This window comes from Hemiscyllium ocellatum, chromosome 6, assembly GCF_020745735.1.
Source record: "Hemiscyllium ocellatum isolate sHemOce1 chromosome 6, sHemOce1.pat.X.cur, whole genome shotgun sequence".
Lineage (NCBI taxonomy): Eukaryota > Metazoa > Chordata > Chondrichthyes > Orectolobiformes > Hemiscylliidae > Hemiscyllium > Hemiscyllium ocellatum.
Window position 1 is genome coordinate 100,790,354 of NC_083406.1, and position 19,290 is coordinate 100,809,643.

Here is a 19,290-nt window from a genome sequence, read left to right on the forward strand (position 1 = left end):
AGATTTCCGTATGCCACAAGATCGCAAATTGAAAAGGCTAAGGCTTTCCTTGTGATGAAATTACATAATGAATAATTCATATTGGTATCATTTCATAAAAAATACTAATTAGTATCCATTCAGAAGAAAGGTCACTGGATTTAAAACGTTAATTCCAATTTCTCTGCACAGATGCTGCCAGACCTGAGATTTTCCAGCAATTTTTGTTTTTATTTCTGATTTTCAGCATCTGCAGTTCTTCTGGTTTTTATTGTTTTTGCAATTTGTAGATAAAACAAATGCGCATGGGTGTTGGTTTCTTGCATGAAGATTTTTCTTTTTACAAAACTTCCAGTTACAGAATCTTTGGCTGCATGAGATTTATGTTGAATCTTGAGCTTTTTTGCCATAAGGCTGAGTAGATTTTATAGTAATATCTTACCAAGCTCATCTTATGAATTACCTATTCTGCCCTGTAGTATCCATCACAACCAATTCCAGCCCCATATTACCACATGTTGTGATTGCACAATGTTTCTTCTGTTCAAATTCAAGAATTTATTAAAAATTACAAAATATTTTATTTTTCAGACAGTCAAGCTCAAGGCTGAAGCACGACTGGAGTTACTGAGACAGATTGGAGTTGCTGTGGATACATGGTTGAAAAGTGCCATGAATCAAGTAATGGAGGAACTGGAAAATGAGCGCTGGGCAAGCCTCCCATCACTCCCAAACAGTGAATCTGTACACCTGGTAAGATTTTATTGTGTATGTTGATGATATCCATCTCTGCTTCATTACCACTGTCTGTAAGCTGTCAGGTGTTTTGTGTTTACTCCTATGATATGAGTTTTTCTGCAAAGCTAACTTTGTTGCCCATTACTAATTGCTGTTGAAGGTACTGATGTACTGTCTTGATGAACAACTGCGGTCCATGTACGAAACCTTTGCAGTTTGCAAGGGATGTACTTCCAAGTCAGGATGGCTTGGAGGATAATTTGGAGGTACTGGATGAGCAGCAATTTCCTCCAAGTAAATATTTCTAAGGTCTACCATCCCCAGCAAATTCTGTTCCCTGACCATTGACACAATCACTCTCCCTGGTAACTGTCTGAGATGAAATCTGACTTTTGCAGTCTTAGTGTCATATTTGATCCTGAAATGATTATCCCACCAGCACCATGATTTGTCCAAAGTTGCCATTGTAATAATCCCAATGCAGTCAGCTCATCTTCAGCTGAAACTCCCATCGTTGCCATCTTTAGACTTGGCTTATTCCAACAACATCTTGGCCAGCCTGCTCTCTTCCACTTCAGCTTATCAAAAGTCCTGCTATCTGAATCCAAACTTCCACCACTCCAGTGCTCGCTAGCTATGTTTGCATCTGCTTTATCAACACCTTAATTTTAAAATTGTCATCAAGTCTTCGTGACCTTGTCATTCTCTATCTTCGTAGCATCAATAACACCATATTCTTATGATCTTGTGCTCCTCCTAAAGTGTTACTCCAGATTTGATGGCAGCACTTTTGGTGCAATAATGTACATTATTTGGGAAATGTTGTTTTTGGGATCATGTGTGCCAAATGACTGCTAAGTTTTCAATGTCCAAAATAGTTCAACACAGTTCAAAAATACTTCGTGACATTGCGAAAGGCAATATATCAAAGCAAGTTTGTTCTTATATTGTCTTTTGTGTCATTTAATAAGCTGTTGTTTTTCCAAGTTGAGGTGGGGGCAGATGGAGCCACACAGGCCAGGGACCATGCAGTCTGCTCCAACTTCTATTGGAGAGGGTTCAAACCAAGTTAGCAGAGAGGTGGAACCAAGGTGTAACTTTAGGGAGGAAAAACAAGGTATAAAAGAATTGGAAAAGACTGATAGCACCCGGATTTAAAAAAAAGGTTATGATGTTAGATGGGAGTCTGAGAAAGAAGGAATGCAAAAGTGTCTAAGTTAGACACGTACACGTGAATGTAGTTAATCAGTAAGGTTTAATAAGCTGTACACAATCTTGAAGATATGACAAAAACTGACACCTGGCTTGGAAAAAAGAGCAGAACTGGGTGCTAAATCTTTCAGGATACATGGTGCTGAGGTAACATAGAGAAAGGAAAATTGCATCGATATAAGTATTGAATAAGGAGGGTAATAAGTGCTGGAGGAATAGAATAACCGAGGCCATAACCTGATTGGTTAGAGCTAAGGTAACAGAGGTGCCGTTATTCTGCTAGGTGTATTCTGTAGTCCACAATTAATGACAAAGATAGACAAGAGCATATTTGCAAATAAATTGCTTGGAATCTGGAAATAAATGTCTGGTGAAGCAAAATGAAAGCAAATTCAATTGTGACATTCAAAAAGAAATGTTTTAATGATCTTAAAATTTGCAGGAGGATGTGATAAAGGTGAAGGATGGAACTAGCAAAGTTGCGCTCTGAGTGTTGACACTGGCATGATGGAGCAGTTGGTTTTCCTTTGTGCTGTAATAATTTCATGATTCACATGTTCTAGCAGTGTACATAAATGAGATCTCAAGTGAGCTCAAAAGGCCCACAGACATGTTGAATAATTGTGCAGTATTATTAAATGAGTTTGTTCTTGTATTTAATATGACGCTTATGCTTGTTTCATTGAAACATATATGTATATTTAATGACAAGCTGAAAATATCTGTCTGCAAATTGTTGTGATGATGACATGTTTGTTCTGTCTAGAACTTTGAAAGCTTTCATCTCTAATCTGGCAAAAAAAAATCATGTTTTGTACTTTTGACTCAAATGGAGATGTATCAACCAATTTCAGCTATTTAAAATTGTTACCATTTTATCTTTAGCAACATCACACTGAAATGGAACAGAGTGGCTGGAGCAAAAGGAAGTGCTAATGTCAGACACTTAGATTTGTTTAGCAACACAGCAGAAATCTAATTGAAAGTAGTTTTTGGAGTAGAAAATAATTTCTTATTGTACAGAACAAATTTTATTAAAGTAGAAGAAAACTTGCTGCACTGAGAATGATCGAGCAAAACAAAACATTGGTCTTGTTGTGGTTCTGTTCACCGAGTTGGGAATTTGTCTTGCAGACGTTTCGTCCCCTGTCTAGGTGACATCCTCAGTCTTGGGAGCCTCCTGTGAAGCGCTTCTGTGATCTTTCCTCCGGCATTTGTAGTGGTTTGAATTTGCCGCTTCCGGTTGTCAGTTCCAGTTGTCCGTTGCAGTGGCCGGTATATTGGGTCCAGGTCGATGTGCTTATTGAATCTGTGGATGAGTGCCATGCCTCTAGGAATTCCCTGGCTGTTCTCTGTTTGGCTTGTCCTATAATAGTAGTGTTGTCCCAGTCGAATTCATGTTGCTTGTCATCTGCGTGTGTGGCTACTAAAGATAGCTGGTCGTGTCGTTTTGTGCCTAGTTGGTGTTCATGGATGCGGATCGTTAGCTGTCTTCCTGTTTGTCCTATGTAGTGTTTTGTGCAGTCCTTGCATGGGATTTTGTACACTACATTGGTACGGACAGCTGGAACTGACAACCGGAAGCGACAGATTCAAACCACTACAAATGCCGAAGGAAAGATCACAGAAGCGCTTCACAGGAGGCTCTCAAGCACTGAGGATGTCACCTAGACAGTGGACGAAACGTCTGCAACACAAATTCCCAGCTGGGGGAACAGAACCACAACAACGAGCACCTGAGCTACAAATCTTTTCACAAACTTTGAATACCTACAGGCGAGAGACGCTAAGACAAGCTAGGAAATGGGAATCCTGTGCCAACCGCCTAAGCGCCACATACAAACAACTCCAGTTCCTGCATGAATGCTGAAAGAATTGAATCCTTCCACCATGTGTCAGATACAGACCACCAGTCAACAACCCACAGGCCAGGGACACAGCCAGACAGAACGGATTCAGGATGATCCAGGTGATGATTACACGTGCTCACAACAAACTTCACAAATACAGACAAGAAATTGTGCTCCAAAAATCGTTAATTTCAAAAACCACCAATCAGGAATGGACCCGAACCATAGAACAGGCTGCCACCATAGGACAGAATAGGAGCACACACCGCAAAAAAAAAGGGCACTAAAAGAAAAAATGGCCAAACTGACACACAACAGAGAGGACACATCACACACCTGGGTTAGAAACCTCTCCCACAGACAGCTCACAGACACGGAAAGAACAATACTGGCCAAGGGACTCAACTACAACCACAGGGACGCCAAGACAGCAGACTTCCTAGCAGCACTAGAATGCACACTCAGGAACAATGGACTGACAGAAGAGACACAACAAACAGTGGGACAAAGTATCGTACCTCCTGATAACAAGAAAAAGACAAACACGTAACCTCAACACCAAGAAGAGGGAAGCACTGAAATCACGAAGAAACGATAAGAACATAATCATTCTACCAGCAGACAAAGGCAGATTGACGATCATCCTGGACAAAGCAGATGACATCCAAAAAGCGCAACAACTACTTGCAGAAACCAACACCTATCAAAAGAGGGGGTTTGACCCCACCCCACAGCTCACCAATAGGAAAAACCCACACTGAGGAACCTACAAAAAAAAGACAGATAAACAGGTTTGACGTACAAAGAATGAAACCTGAAAGCAACAACACTCCCAGACTCTATGGACTACCTAAAGTGCACAAACCAGACATCCCACTCAGACCCATAGTATCAATACCAGGGACACCATCACACACACTGGCTAAAGAACTACCTGATCAGTGGATCCAGACACTATAATCAACACAGGAATTCTTGGACATCATCAGAAATATACACATAGACAAGGAAGAAACCATGGTTTCATTCGATGTAACAGCACTGTTCACCTCTATTGACAAAACCCTAGCCAGAGAAACAATAGCCAACCTGCTGGACATACAGAACAGGCAACAGGACATTGAACCTATCAACAAAGACGGCATACTCAAACTACTGGACCTGTGCCTCACAACACACTTCACGTTTAACAACCAAATATATGAACAAATCAACGGCACACCAATGGGCTCACCCATCTCTGGACTCATAGCAGAAGCGGTAATGCAAAGATAAGAACAAACAGTCTTACTGCAAATTCAACCCAAACTCTGGGTCAAATATGTGGATGACACTTTTGTAATCATTAAAAACACAGAAATAGAGAACACACATTGGATCATCAACACCACACTCACAGCAATCCGATTCACTAGAGGAAGAAAAGGACAACCAACTCCCATTCCTAGACGTGATGGTATGGAGAATTCACCACAAAGATATACAGGAAAGCCACACACATACAACAACTAAAACAACCATCCCAACACACACACAAGAAGTTGCATCAGAACACTATTCAAAAGGGCCACAACACACTGCAGGACACCAGAATTGCAAAAAAAGGAAGAAAAACACCAATAATATGAATTCGCCAAAAACGGATACTCGCGCAATTTCATCAACAGATGCCTAAGGGAAAGACAACGGAACGAGGGCATGCCACAACCCAAAGGACTAGCCACACTACCATACATCGAGAGCATTTCCGAACTGACAGCCAGACTATTGCGACCACTAGGACTTATAACAGCACACAAACCAACAGCCACTCTCAGACAACTCACCAGAACGAAGGGCCCGATACCCAGCATGAGCAAAACCAATGTAGTGTACAAAATCCCATGCAAGGACTGCACAAAACACTACATAGGACAAACAGGAAGACAGCTAACGATCCACATCCATGAACACCAACTAGCCATGAAACGATACGACCAGCTATCCTTAGTAACCACACGCAGATGACAAGCAACATGAATTCAACTGGGACAACACTACTATTATAGGACAAGCCAAACAGAGAACAACCAGGGAATTCCTAGAGGCATGGCACTCATCCACAGATTCAATCAATAAGCACATCGACCTGGACCCAATATACCGGCCACTGCAACGGACAGCTGGAACTGACAACCGGAAGCGGCAAATTCAAACCACTACAAATGCCGGAGGGAAGATCACAGAAGCGCTTCACAAGAGGCTCCCAAGCACTGAGGATGTCACCTAGACAGGGGACGAAATGTCTGTAACACAAATTCCCAGCTCGGTGAACAGAACCACAACAAGGAGCTACAAATCTTTTCACAAACTTTGAAAACATTGTTCTTTCCACTGCAGTGCTATCCTGCAACACAAAACTGAACACAAGACTGTTGGGTTAAGACCTAGTAATGAATCATCATCTCAGCACGGACTTAACTGATAAGATTATGTTTTATTAAATTTAAAAATGATGATTCCAATTTCTGTCCATTTCAATTTCATTTTCTTTGCCATTGATAGAGATTCAATAGATATATTTTATTTGGATATGAAAATTGTCCATTTTTATCAGGCAAGCTTAACAATTTGTCAAGTATTTGATATAGAAGTTACATGTTTATGAATTGTGGGTCCCAAGAGTTTTCATTTTCTGCAAATATTCTTTAAAAATCTGTTTAATGGAAATGGTTTTCAACCTATGTTACTAATGGTCACAGGTTTGTTATTGTCTTGGTAAGTCACTGTGGTGACAGTACATAATGCTGCATTTGTCATGGAGGGAATAACAATACTTGTTTAAGGTGTTTGAATACTGGTTAAGCAGGTTGCTTTGCCTGGGATGGTGGAGAGGATTCAGTTATAATGCTTGTAAGGCAGTGGTCAGCCTCTGGTGAGTCAGCTGGTAAGTTTCTCGTTCCCAAATTCCCAGCCTCTGGCCTTCTCTTGTAACCAGAACATATGGTGAGTCGAGTTAGATTTCTGGTCAGGGATAACCAGGATGTCAATAGTGAGTGAATCAACAATGGTAATTCCATTGACAGTTATGAAGAGATGGTTAGATTCTCTCTTGTTGGAGATACTCACTACTTGGCACTTACATGAATGTTACTTTAAACTTATTAACTCCAGCCTGAATGGCGTCCAAATCTTACTGCGTGCAGGCACAACTGCTACAGTATATGAGGAGTTATAAATAATAGAACAAGATCCACACTGCTGATGAGGAGAAGCAATTGAACAATTCAGTTGAGCAGAGATTGAGGTATTCCGAGTTGGCGCAGCTTTTATCACAAATTAAGTTTGATTTTCTGTAGAGAAGAATTAAACTCCCTCAGAAGGAAGATTGAATTTAAAAAAACTGTGACTTTGATTTTGGGATGGGCTGTTTAAAAATTTGTGGGTTGTGGCTTGCTTGTGTCTGCAATGTAATGTGCAATTCATGTTATGAATTCTACATAGCCTTGCATCTTTTGCCACTTCCAATATTTTGCCTGTTTCTGCTTGAACAATGCAATGGCCTCTTCTGTTAGTCACTTCCTGTTTTGTTATTCATTCATGTGATGTAAACATCACTGATGGGCCAATATTTATTGCCTGTCCCTAGTTACTCCTGAGAAGGTGGTGGTGAACTTACTGAGCTGTAGCAGTCCATTTGCTGTAGGTTAACCTACAATGTTATAAGGGAGAAAGTTCCAAGATTTTGACCCAATGACACTGAAGGAACAGCAATATTTTTCCAAGTCAGGATGGTGAGTGACTTAGAGGCGAATGTCATGCCCTTGTCCCTCCAAATGGTAATGGTCCTGAATTTGGAAGGTGCATTGGTGGATTTCTGCAGTACATCTTGTAGATGCTACACACTGCTACTACTGTACAATGGTAGTGGAGAAAGTGAATGTTAGTGGATGTGGTGCCAATCAAAAGGGCTGCTTTCTCCTGGATGGTGTCAAGCTTCTTGAGGGTGTTGAAGCTGCACTCATCAAAACCAGTGGGAGTATTCCAACATACTCCTGACTTGTGTCTTGAAGATGGTGGACAGGCTTTGGGGAGTTAGGAGGTGAGTTATTCACTGCTTATTATCGTGACCGCATTATATATACCATATCTAAGATTTATTTATTGTGCAACTCTTTCTTATATTTACATATGGTGGTGCCATTTCCAATTAAATAATTGATAGGAGCTATTCAACAGTATATGTAGATGGTACATTACAGACAGATTTTGAATCAGTTACTTTTTGATTCTGTTCTGAAACTAATGTTGTACAAGTGAAGTTATTCATGTACCTTTTTATATCTCATATATTCTCTCAGAATGATTCATTAAAGCTAGACTCTGCTAATTAAGAAAATGTTACAGTCAGAGGCTTTTTTTTAGTGTGAATTTCACGATTTTAGGTACTTAATACATAGCAAACCAGCTGCACATTTAATGTGAAATTGATGCACCTTGAATCATTACATATTTAATATAGAATTGTTCATTAAAATATTGTGTCCACCATACTTTCAATGCAAGCAAGTTAACACTAGTAGTCTGCAATTTATCTTGCTGATTGAACATATAGTTTAGTAAGAATGTTTGTCAAATAAAGGTATTCAAAGAATTTTCAGAACCTGCATAAATAAAATTTCGCTTCCAAGGCAGAACAGATAATTTTGTCATATTCAATTGTAAAGTTCACAAACATGGCTGTAATTTAATACTCTCCTCCATGTCAGGGGGGAGTGTTTGATCAGGTGTAAGGGTAAAAGGTGGGGACCCCATTGCTTTCCTGCAATTACCCTAATTAAGTCTGTGGCAAGAGGCTTGTGGAGGCCGCCTTTTACTGCATCAATTGATACCCTTAATTTGCAGCAACCCTTTTATATTTGTTGGCAGGCTTCCAGAAGGAGATCTTCTTTCATAGGCACCTGCTATCTAATTGGTGAGGGGAGGGAAAACCCACTGAGATCCAAACCTTTACTGATGATGATCCCAACAATTCCCTGTGACCTTCGTGCCATTCCCCCTTCTCCACGCCCCACCCCCACCCGCTTGCTATCATTACCCACCTGTGCTTGGGATCAAAATGCCATATAGAAAACAGGTGAAAGTCTTTTGTCTACTCATCGGTTGATTGAAGACTTGATTTGTCTCCATTAAATATTCTATAATGTTTCTCTTGCACATATTAGTACTGTGAAGAAAGAGTGATTCTGAATATATGGGTCTGTACAGGTAAAGGTAATGTTGAAGCTTATGAATTATATTCACCTGTTGAACTTAGCTCCCAGTGAACTATTACAGCTCACTTTAATTTACACATACAGACTGCCAAATTAGATGGATAGTACTGAAGCAGTTAGTTTTCAAATGTGCATCCCAATTGTAAGGGAATCTATACTTTTAAAGTTTCAAGTTTTTGAGAACTTGAATTGAGCAGGACAACTGGATAGGGAAACAGAAGCTAAAGCAAAGCACCAGTTTCTGAGGATTGTCAAACTAATCTGCAAGATATGAAACAAAAAAACAACAACTAATGGCAGATGCTGGAAGATCTGTTAATTTTTCTGCCATTCAATACTTAACTTACAGTTCAATTGACTACAGTTTGCCTGTTTAACAGTGTTCATTCTGGATGTTGCGTGTAGGAGGTTATCTAAAGTGGCATTAGTATTTGATTTGTTTAAGTCATGTACAGTAAAAATGCTTCTGTTTTATATCATGGAATTTTGTGGCTTCATTGTTGTAGTAAATAACAGGGATTTTGTAATCATTTAGTAAAAGTTCCTAGTCTCCACCAAGATCATAACAAAATTAATAAAACTCTGGCCTGAGTAGGACTTGAGGGGGTGTTGTCTAACAGAGAGACCTCGGGATGCAGGTACATAATTCCAAGTGGACAGCGGTGAAGAAAACATTTGACAAGTTTGCCTTCATTGGTCAGAGCATTGAGTATTGGAGTTGGGCTATCATGTTGCAGCTCTACAGGACATTGGTGAGGCCACTTTTGGAATACTGTGTACATTCTGGTCACCCTGTTAAAGGAAGGATGTCATTAAACTGGAAAGGGTGCAAAAAAGATTTACAAGGATGCTATGAACACTGGAGGGTTTGGAGCATCAGAAGCTGAGGGGTGACCTTATAGAGATTTATAAAATCATGAGGGACATAGATAAGGTGAATAGCTAAAGTTTTTTTACCTAGGGTAAGGGACTCCAAAATTGGAGGGCATAAGTTTATGGTGAGAGGGGAAAGATTTAAAAGGAACTTGAGCTGCAACCTTTTCAGATAGAAGGTGACCTGTTTCTGGAATGAGCTGCCAGAGGAAGTGGTAAAGCTGAGTATAATTGCAACATTAATGCAGGCAAATAGGACTAATTCAATTAAGGAAGCTTGGTGATTGTGGTCAGTTTCCATGCTGTATGTCTCTGACTGTGAGCCATGCCTGTATAAAAGTCCTTGGAGTGGCATGATGGCTCAGTGGTGAGTTCTGCTATCAAATAGCACCAGGGACCCAGGCTCAATTCTAGCCTTGGATGACTGTCTCTGTGGAGTTTGCATATTCTTCCTGTGTCTGCATGGGTTTCCTCCAGGTGCTCAGACTTCCTCCCACAGTCCAAAGATGGGCAGGTCAGGTGGATTGGCCATGGTAAATGCAGAGATAGGCTAGAAGCCTGGGTTTGGGTGAGATGCTGTTTGGCAGGTCAGCGCAGACTTGATAGGCCAAATGGCCTCTCCCACACAGCAGGGATTCTATGACCCCTTCCATGGTCTTACCCTTTCCCCTGTCTGCAACCCTCTGATATAGTTATTTTCTAGTCATAAGGTATCGGAGCAGAATTAGCTCATTCAGCCCATTTGATCATCGCTGATATGTTTCTCATCTCCATTCTCCAGCTCCTCTAATAAGCTTTGATCCTCTTCCTAATCAACCTGTTCAGAGATGTTCTTGCACACATCTGGATTAGGTGGGACTTGAATCCAGGCCTTCTGGCTCAGAGATAGGATCACTCTACTGTGCAACAAAAGCCGTCACAACACACTGAAATATCTTCTTTCATCTAATGTTGCCCTCTTGACTACCCCAAATGTTAGTCGCTTCACTGTTAGCGCTGTGCCTTTTAGCTGCTTTTGTCCTAAGCTGTCGAATTTCTTCTAGAAATCTCTCCATCCCTCTACTTCTTTTGAGATGCTCCTCAATATCGATCTCTTGACTAAGATATTGGACATTTTCCCTCATATTGCTTTATGTAACATTGTGTCCAATTGTGCTCTAGTGAAACCTTAGGGTGATCTATTACAGGAAAAGCACCTATAAATACAAGGATTTATTGATGCAAAATAAATTGACTGCAAAAGTTGTTATATAAAATAAATATAAATTAAAATTGAATAGATCCAGTTATCTCCTAGGTTTTTGAACTGGAGGCATATTTTAATTATCTGCAAGGCTGTTGGATTTTCTCTTTGCTTCAGAATATCTATTGCATTTCTCAGTGCTAGTAATTTCATCATAAATTTAGACAAAATTCTAATAGTGATTAATTTTAAAAAATAGATAATTTCTTCATTCACTGTAATCATAAAGGCAAAACAAGTGCATGCCTCCTGGATTTTCCCTAAACTTGTAGCCATATTTATGGAAGAACTAACTGAAAGAGACCCACTTTCTTGAATAGAAAAATAGATTTCACAAAGAGTTTCAGAGTAAGCATCTGTTTAGTATTTCTGTTGTCAACCTGCCATGAAAGATTCATCAGTTTGTTTGATTGTAATGTTAACGTTTTGTGTCATGGGCAGTACAGATGATTTAAAACACTTTAATCATACACCGGTATTATGCAAAAAGCCTTTTAAAATGATTAAACCTTCTAGTCTTTTGTGAATACATTCTATGAATATTCATTATGATTTCTAAATCATCTCTGAAGGGAGAATGCAATGGAAAGGAAAGTCAATGACATGACAACTCAAACAATTAAACATTTGTTGTCAGAAAACAAGCTAATTTCCATTTGCATTGTACCTTTCACAATCTCAGGACATCGCTTAAAGTACTTCACAATGTAATTAGTTACTTTCAGTGTGGCACATTTTAGTTGGCAAATGCAACATGCTGCAAGATCCCAAAAATAGCAATGACCTTGAATGTTACCAGTTAGTGTTTTTCCTGATGGTTAAGGTATGGATTTTGGCTGGTATCTCATGTTTTGGTTTAATAGTGCCAAGCAGACATTTACATCCACTTCAATTGACAGTCAAGTCTCTTAATGTTTGATGTTTCACCTCAAAATAGCAAGGCATATTTTCTTGAACTTACGTTCTGGTCAACCCCGCATTCAATGTAATCTCCATCTGAAACCTTTGAAAACTTTTGCATTGAAGATTTGAATGTTGTTAATGTCAAAATTTCTGTAGCATTCTATTCTTTAAAATATCATGCTCTCAAAATTTACCACATACTGTAAATCAATCACTTCAGTTTACTCACAATTATATCATTGAGTTTAATCAAGAAACACATCTCCAGGATTTCACAAAAATGTAATCAGACTTAACAGTTGACAAGATGGATCAGTTCTTTATTTTCATTTGCTTTCATACATTGTTAACATATTTTCAGTGCTCTGCCTTTCGGAAGGTTTGTTGGCTAGTATGGCTAATACTGATCAGATATTTGCCAATTGGCATAGGAATTATTGTGTATTCCCTAATTGGAACTGGGTCATACATGACGATGAGGCTAAACCCTCCCTTCACAACAGGGGAAATGGGTAGAAACTCAGTATGTACTGTTGCTAGGTGTTTGTGTACCAAGGGGTCTACACACAACTTGATGCAACCATACTCGCAGGTAGCTATCAGGGTGAGGGTGGTGTTGGATACATCGGCTTACACACACACACACACGCGCGCGCGCACACACGCGCTGTACATGGTGGCCTCAAGAACACAATTCATCATTGACCTCCAGATGCAGAAGCTCGGGTGACTGCAGTGGTGCAGGCTCGGAATACGCCAAACCTGCATCGCATGCAATAACTCTGACAATACCTCACACATGATAACCAAGGTTTTACCCACAATGATAAGGGCATGGTTCCCCCACCTGCCAAATTTAAGCCTCACCATGGCAATTTGCTGCTCCCAAATTTTGGTGTACAACCTGGCCCCTCCAAACCATATTCCCAACACTCTCTCAGGTAATCTGACCTGACAGTGAAGAGGGTAAAGAATCGGCCCAATTCCCAAAGACCGTGACCTCACTCTTGCCTCAAGTTACCTTTGTTTCTGAGGTCAGTTTGAACTAGTCGCAGATGCTCATGAGTCTGCGTACTGATAGTGGATCCAAGCAGAAAACATTGGCACCATCATGTACAGGGAGGCCTTGACCAGCAGGCCTCCGCTACCTGGAATAGTCACCCCTCTCAGGCTTGGCAAAAGGTTCTATACAATGTACAGATAAGGCAGGAGAAATTGGGCACCCTGGCTGATTCCACATCTGATCGTAAAACTTTGATTCCCACCCATGATCGTGACTGCACTACTGATGCTGCTGTGGAGCTTTCAGAATCAATTGCAGATTCCCTCCCCAAAGCACATTTTTGAGAGCACTTCCCATGAGGGAACTTGGTGGTTGTGTTGGTATTCCCCCATATCTACGGCCTTATCTGTACATTGTATAGAACCTTTTGTCAAGCCTGAGAGGGGTGACTATTCCAGGTAGCAGAGGCCTGCTGGTCAAGGCCTCCCTGTACATAGATGGTGTCAATATTTTCTGCTGATAAGGACCTTATCCTTTCTGTTGATAATGTTTGTGGGTTAGATGATGCTGTCTAAAGAGCCTTGTAGTGAAGGGTGTGAATGTTTACAAATGTTGTGCCAGTCAAGAAGGCTGCTTTGTCCTGGGTGGTGTCAAGCTTCTTAACTGTTGTTGAAACTGCACTAATCCAGGCAAATGGGGAATATTCCAGCACACTTCTGACTTGTGGCATCAGGTTGGACAAGCTGTGGGGAGTCAGAAAGTGAATTAATCACTACAGGATTCCTAGCCTCTGACATTTTGTTGCTATCACAGTATTTATATGGCAAGTCCAGTTTAACTTCTGGTTAATAACTCTCCAGGATGTTGACACTGTTGGATTCAGCAGTGACAGTGCTGTTAAATGTCAATGGGCAATGGTAGCATTCTTTCTTGTTGGAGATTGTCATTGCCTGCACTTGTGTGGCATGAGTGTCACTTCTCACTTGTCAGCCCAAGCCTGGATATTGTTCAGATCTGCTGCATTCTGACATGTATTGCTTCAGTACCTAAGGAGTTGCACATGGTCCTGATCATTGTGTAATCATCAGTGAACTTCCCACTCTGACCTTGTGATGGATGGAGGTTCGTTGAAAAAGCAACTGAAGATGATTGGGCCTAGGACACTACCCTGAGGAACTCCTGCAGAGATGCCCTGGAGCTGAGATGACTGACATTCATCAACCACAATTAAATTAGTTATGGCTCCAAATGGCATAGAATTTTCATCTAATTTCCATTGACTCCAGCTTTACTAGGGTTCCTGATTCCACATGAGCAAATATGGCCATGATATCAAGAACCATTTCTCTTACCTCTGGTCAACTCTTTTGTCTCTGTCTGAACCAAGCTGTAATCATGTCAGGAATTGGGTGGTCCTGGCAGGGTCTAATCTATATGTCAGAGAACCGGTTATTATCAGGTAACTGCTGATTCCTAGCGTTATTGATGATCCCTTCCATTACTTTACTGCAGATCAAGAGTAGACTGGTGATACAATGATAGCTGGGTCGAATTTGTCCTTTTTTTTCTCTGCAGGGTATATCTTGGTAGTTTTCCATATTGTCAACTGGATGCCAGTGTTGTTGTTCTGGAACAGCTTGGCTAGGGGCACGGCAAATTCTGGAGCACGAATCTTCAGTATTATTGGCAGAATATTGTTCAGGCCCATAGTCTTTGCAGAATCCAGTGCCTTCAGCCATTTCTTGATATTTCTTGAAGTAAATCAAATTGGCTGAAGTCTGGCATCTGTGTAGCTGGGAACCTGCAGAGGAGGCCAAGATGGATCATCCACTCATTGCTACTAGAAGAAGACTGGTGCAAATGCTTCAGCCTGGTCTTTTGCGCTGATGTGCTCAGCTCCTCTGTCATTGATGATACTGATGTTTGCAGTATTGTGATAAATTTTCAGTAGGTCAACTCGGGAAAGAGACTTGGTAAAAATTCAGCAGGTGAGTAATCTAAGACAAAAGAACTGAGATTTGATGGAACACTGGGTAAACTTGGATTATAATCGCTTGACACAAATTGATAAGGAAGATCTGTTTTTTGTTTCAGACAATTAAAGGATCGACACCTCCTTTCTGGCAATTAGAGAAAAGTACTGTTGGTTTTGCCAGGGTCCTAATAAGTGATTGAAATAGATATAATAAGGTAGAACCCTTCCGACCACAGAGAAATCCATAACAAGGGAAGATTAATCTTCAGCTCAAGCTAAGATAATTCAAAATGACTCCAGGAGTTTTGTTTTTTGTTCACCCAGCTAATTACAAATATACAAAATGAATTTTGGAGAAAGGCACAGAGATAAAATAATTGAGCTGTTTTAAAATAAATATATAATGATGATACGGCAGCATTAGGAGAGTTGGGGAAAGGTCAGAAGTGAAATCAATAAAAATTACCACGTTAACACAATAATGGAGCATGCTCAATGAATTGAAAATTCTATTTAATTCCTGGGTATGTAATTATTAAAGTAGGATGATCTTTTTATCATTCCTGCCACTCTTCAGTTGTGACACCTTGCAAAACATGATTTATCAGTGGATTAGTGTAATAATTGACCGCCTGTGATTTTTAATGCTGGATACAGGGCACTCTGAATCTTGAAAAGGATGATGGTGAGGAATATGAGGACAATATGGATGTGTTCGATGATAGCAGCTCAAGTCCTTCTGGCACATTGCGGATGTATCCCCTTACCTGCAAGGTGCTGTATTCATATAAGGTCAGTAAATTTGAAAGATGTATTTTGGGAATGGTGTGAAATGTGATTTTGTTCTCTCTGACCGTGAAAGGACTCCATTTTCCCAGGTCAGTGGAATGATGAGGTGAAAGCCACACTAGAAAGCCCTTCTGACACATTTCTATTATTTGGATAACTTCTGAGGAGGACAAGGAAGTAAGTTGGCAACTCAACTAAGCAGAGATCCACCACGCAAAGATTTCATTTCTAATATAGTTATAATTTTCTTGCCATTGGAAAGAGAACCTGCCACAGAAGACAATTAGAGCTGAAGGATTTATGTACAAATAAAGATACCACCAAGACAAAAGGCTGGCAGAGTAACAAAAACCAATTGTGCGGCAAAGAACACCCTTCACAGCAGCAGTCCTACCAGCTGTAATCTCTTCAATCTAGCATTTGCGAGAGACCTCAGATGTATTTCCATGCTTGTTTACCTGCCTCACCAGGACGCACCTCTCCTGGTGAAGCTACCTGCTGAACATTACTGCAGTCCTCTGGGTTTCATGCTTTCCTGCTCCATCTACCATTCTTACATCAACAGAAACACAAGTTCAATTATCTTGTCTGTTCCAAGAACATCACACATGATATCCCACCACTGCCATTTTCAAGTACCTAACCTGTAAAAAGGCCAACGTCAGAATTATGAATGCAAATTGAAAGCAGGAGTAAACTGTTCAGCCCCACAAGCCTTTCTGTCATTCTGTAGAATCATGACCAATCTTATTATAACCTCCAATCTTTCCTCCCTCTCTGTCTCTGTTCAAAATATTGAATGGTGCTGTTGCCACATCTCTTCAGGAATTTTTCAATTTCTCACCATTTTAAAAAATACTATGTACATCTGTTCTTTCTACCAAAGTGGATACCCTTCCACTTTTTCATTTAATATTCTAGCTGCTATGTTTTTATCCAGTTATTAAATCTGTCTAGATCCTCTGAAAGCATTTTATGTATGTATCATAACACGCATTTCTGCTTTACATCGTATCATCTGCAAATTTGAGAATGCTACATTTAGTCCCCACATCCAAATCATTGATTTTTTTTTTGTGAACAGCTGGGACTCAGTACTGATGGTTGTCTGCCAACAGTGAGAATGACCTCATTATTCCTACTCTCTGATTCTGCCTGTTAACCAGTCCCTAACCTATACCAGTACATTACCTCTCATTCATAGCCTTTAATTTGGCTAAACAATCTCCCCTGGGACACCTTATCAAAAGCCTCTGAAATCCAAGTATGCAGTGTCCATTGATTTCCCATTATCAATTTTGTTAGTAACATTAACAAAAAAAAAACTCTTAACATATTTGTCTAACACGTGTCTGTGCTAATTCTGATGAATCAGATCATTTTTTTAATCAAGTGTACTTTTATCACATCCTTTTTGATAGAATGTTACTCAGGAAAACTGACAATGTAAGGTAGATGGACTCTAGTTCCCTTTTTTTTTGTCCCCTTGCTCCTTTCTGAAATAGTGGAGTTACTTTTGCAAGTTTCAAGTCTGCAGGAAAGATTCCAGAATCTATGGAAGTTTGGAAGAGAATTACGAAATGCATTGAGTATCTCTACAGCTATCTCCTTCAACACTCTGGGATGCAGATTATTAGCTCTTGGAAGTACATTAACTTTCAGCTCCATTAATTTCTCCAGTAAGATTTTCCTGCCAGTACTAATTTTCTTCAACACTTCATTCTCCCCTGTTGCTTTGATCTTTAATTCTGGAAGATTTCCCATACTATCTTTAGTGATAACAGAGCGCAATCATTCTGTTTCAGTATTATTCCTTCATTCTTCATTATAAATTCTCCTGACATCATTTTTCCTAGACTCTGCATAGCCAAACATTTAGTCTTTTGCAAATTTGCTGAGTGTTTTAGTTTTTTTTGTTTTCTTTGCTAGATTGCATTTGTATTCTATTGGCCCTTTCCTTATCAGTTTCTTGGTCCTGCTTTGCAGAGATCTAAAAATTTCCCAATCCTCAGATTTATTACAATTGCTGGCCATTTTATGAGCCTTTTCTTTTAGTCTTATGCAAGCCTCAAGTTCTTTTGTCAGCCACAATTGACTGTCCGTTTTGACTTGTTTCACCTTGAAGGAATGTAATGTTGCTGTAAGCCATTTAGTAGTTCTTTAAAGATTATCCATTATCTATGTGCAGAGTGTGGTGCTGGAAAAGCACAACAGGTCAGACAGCATCTTGGATGCTGTCTGACCTGCTGTATTTTTCCAGCTCCACACTCTTGATTCTAATCCCCAGCATCTGCAATCCTCGCTTTCGCCTATTATCTATGTATAGTCATGCCTTTTAATGTAGTTACCCAGTCCAGCCTAGCCAACTTGTCTCTCATAGTTTTCTTTATATTCAAGTTTTAACATCCTTGTTTCAGATTGAACTCCATCCCTTTCAACCGTAATGTAAAATTCTATCATATTGTTGTCACTCATCCTTAAATGTTCTTTTTTAAAGATTATTAATTAAGCTGTTTCATAGTATATTATTAAATCCAAAATAACCTGTCCTTAGTCAGCTCTTCAAATGCTGTTCTAGAAAACCATCCACCACTCCAAAAACATGTACTCCATAGCTTTATTGCTGAATTAGTTTACTCAGTCTATAAGCAGATTGAAGTCACTAATGATTACTGTGTTACATATGCTGTAAGCTCACAGTTCATGATTTATATCAAGGCCCAAACTACCACTCCTACTTCGTGGCCTATAAATAACCCCAACCTGCTCCTTGCTGTTTCTCATTTCTGCGCAAACAGGTAATTCTCACTTTTCTTCCTATCTGAGATCCTCCCTTACTAATGTACTGATCCCATCTTATATCTTCAGCACAACTCTTCCTTTTTTCGCTTCTCATCTATTCTCTCCAAATGTCAAATATTCTTGAATACTTAGTTTCCAGTCCTGGTCACTCTACATCTGTGTATCAGTAACAACAATTATATCATGACCAGTCACCTCTATTTGTAACTTTAGAACATCTAACTTGTTGCAAATGCTACATGAATTCAAGTTTGCCTTTTTGCACCATTCCACATTTGAGGCACATGCAATACTTGGCTTTATTTCTCCTGTCTTCTAGTTTCCCTCACTGCTTTTCTACTTCCTGTTACCATCTTTCACTCCCTTCCAATTTGTGTTCCCCTCAGTTTCCCATCCCCTGGCAAGCGACTATAAACCAAGCTCAACGATATTACCAAATCTCCCTGCAAGGATATCAGTCCGAATTTCGTTAAGGTGGAACCCATGTAGTCTGTAGTCCCACCTGCCTCACAACTGGTTCCAATGCATCAGAAATCTGATACCTGTCCTCCTACATCAGTTCTCAGGCTACATGCTCAGTTGATTCTCCTGTTCTTATGCTGACTGAGGTGACACTGGGTTTTGTTGGTTCGGATGCCTTCTTGCAGAGCACTTCAGGGAATATCTCC

At 40.0% G+C, this 19,290-nt stretch overlaps 1 protein-coding gene across 5 annotated transcripts in view; it reads left to right on the forward strand.

Moving 5' to 3' along the window:
* Positions 1-19,290, forward strand: part of LOC132816508 (F-BAR and double SH3 domains protein 2-like) — a 239,631-nt gene that overhangs the window by 181,840 nt on the left and 38,501 nt on the right. For all 5 annotated transcript variants that reach the window (XM_060826190.1, XM_060826191.1, XM_060826193.1 and 2 more), the window contains 2 exons: positions 571-732; positions 15,689-15,823. In XM_060826190.1, coding sequence (XP_060682173.1) covers positions 571-732; positions 15,689-15,823 — 297 coding nt within the window. The remainder of the gene's footprint in view (positions 1-570; positions 733-15,688; positions 15,824-19,290) is intronic.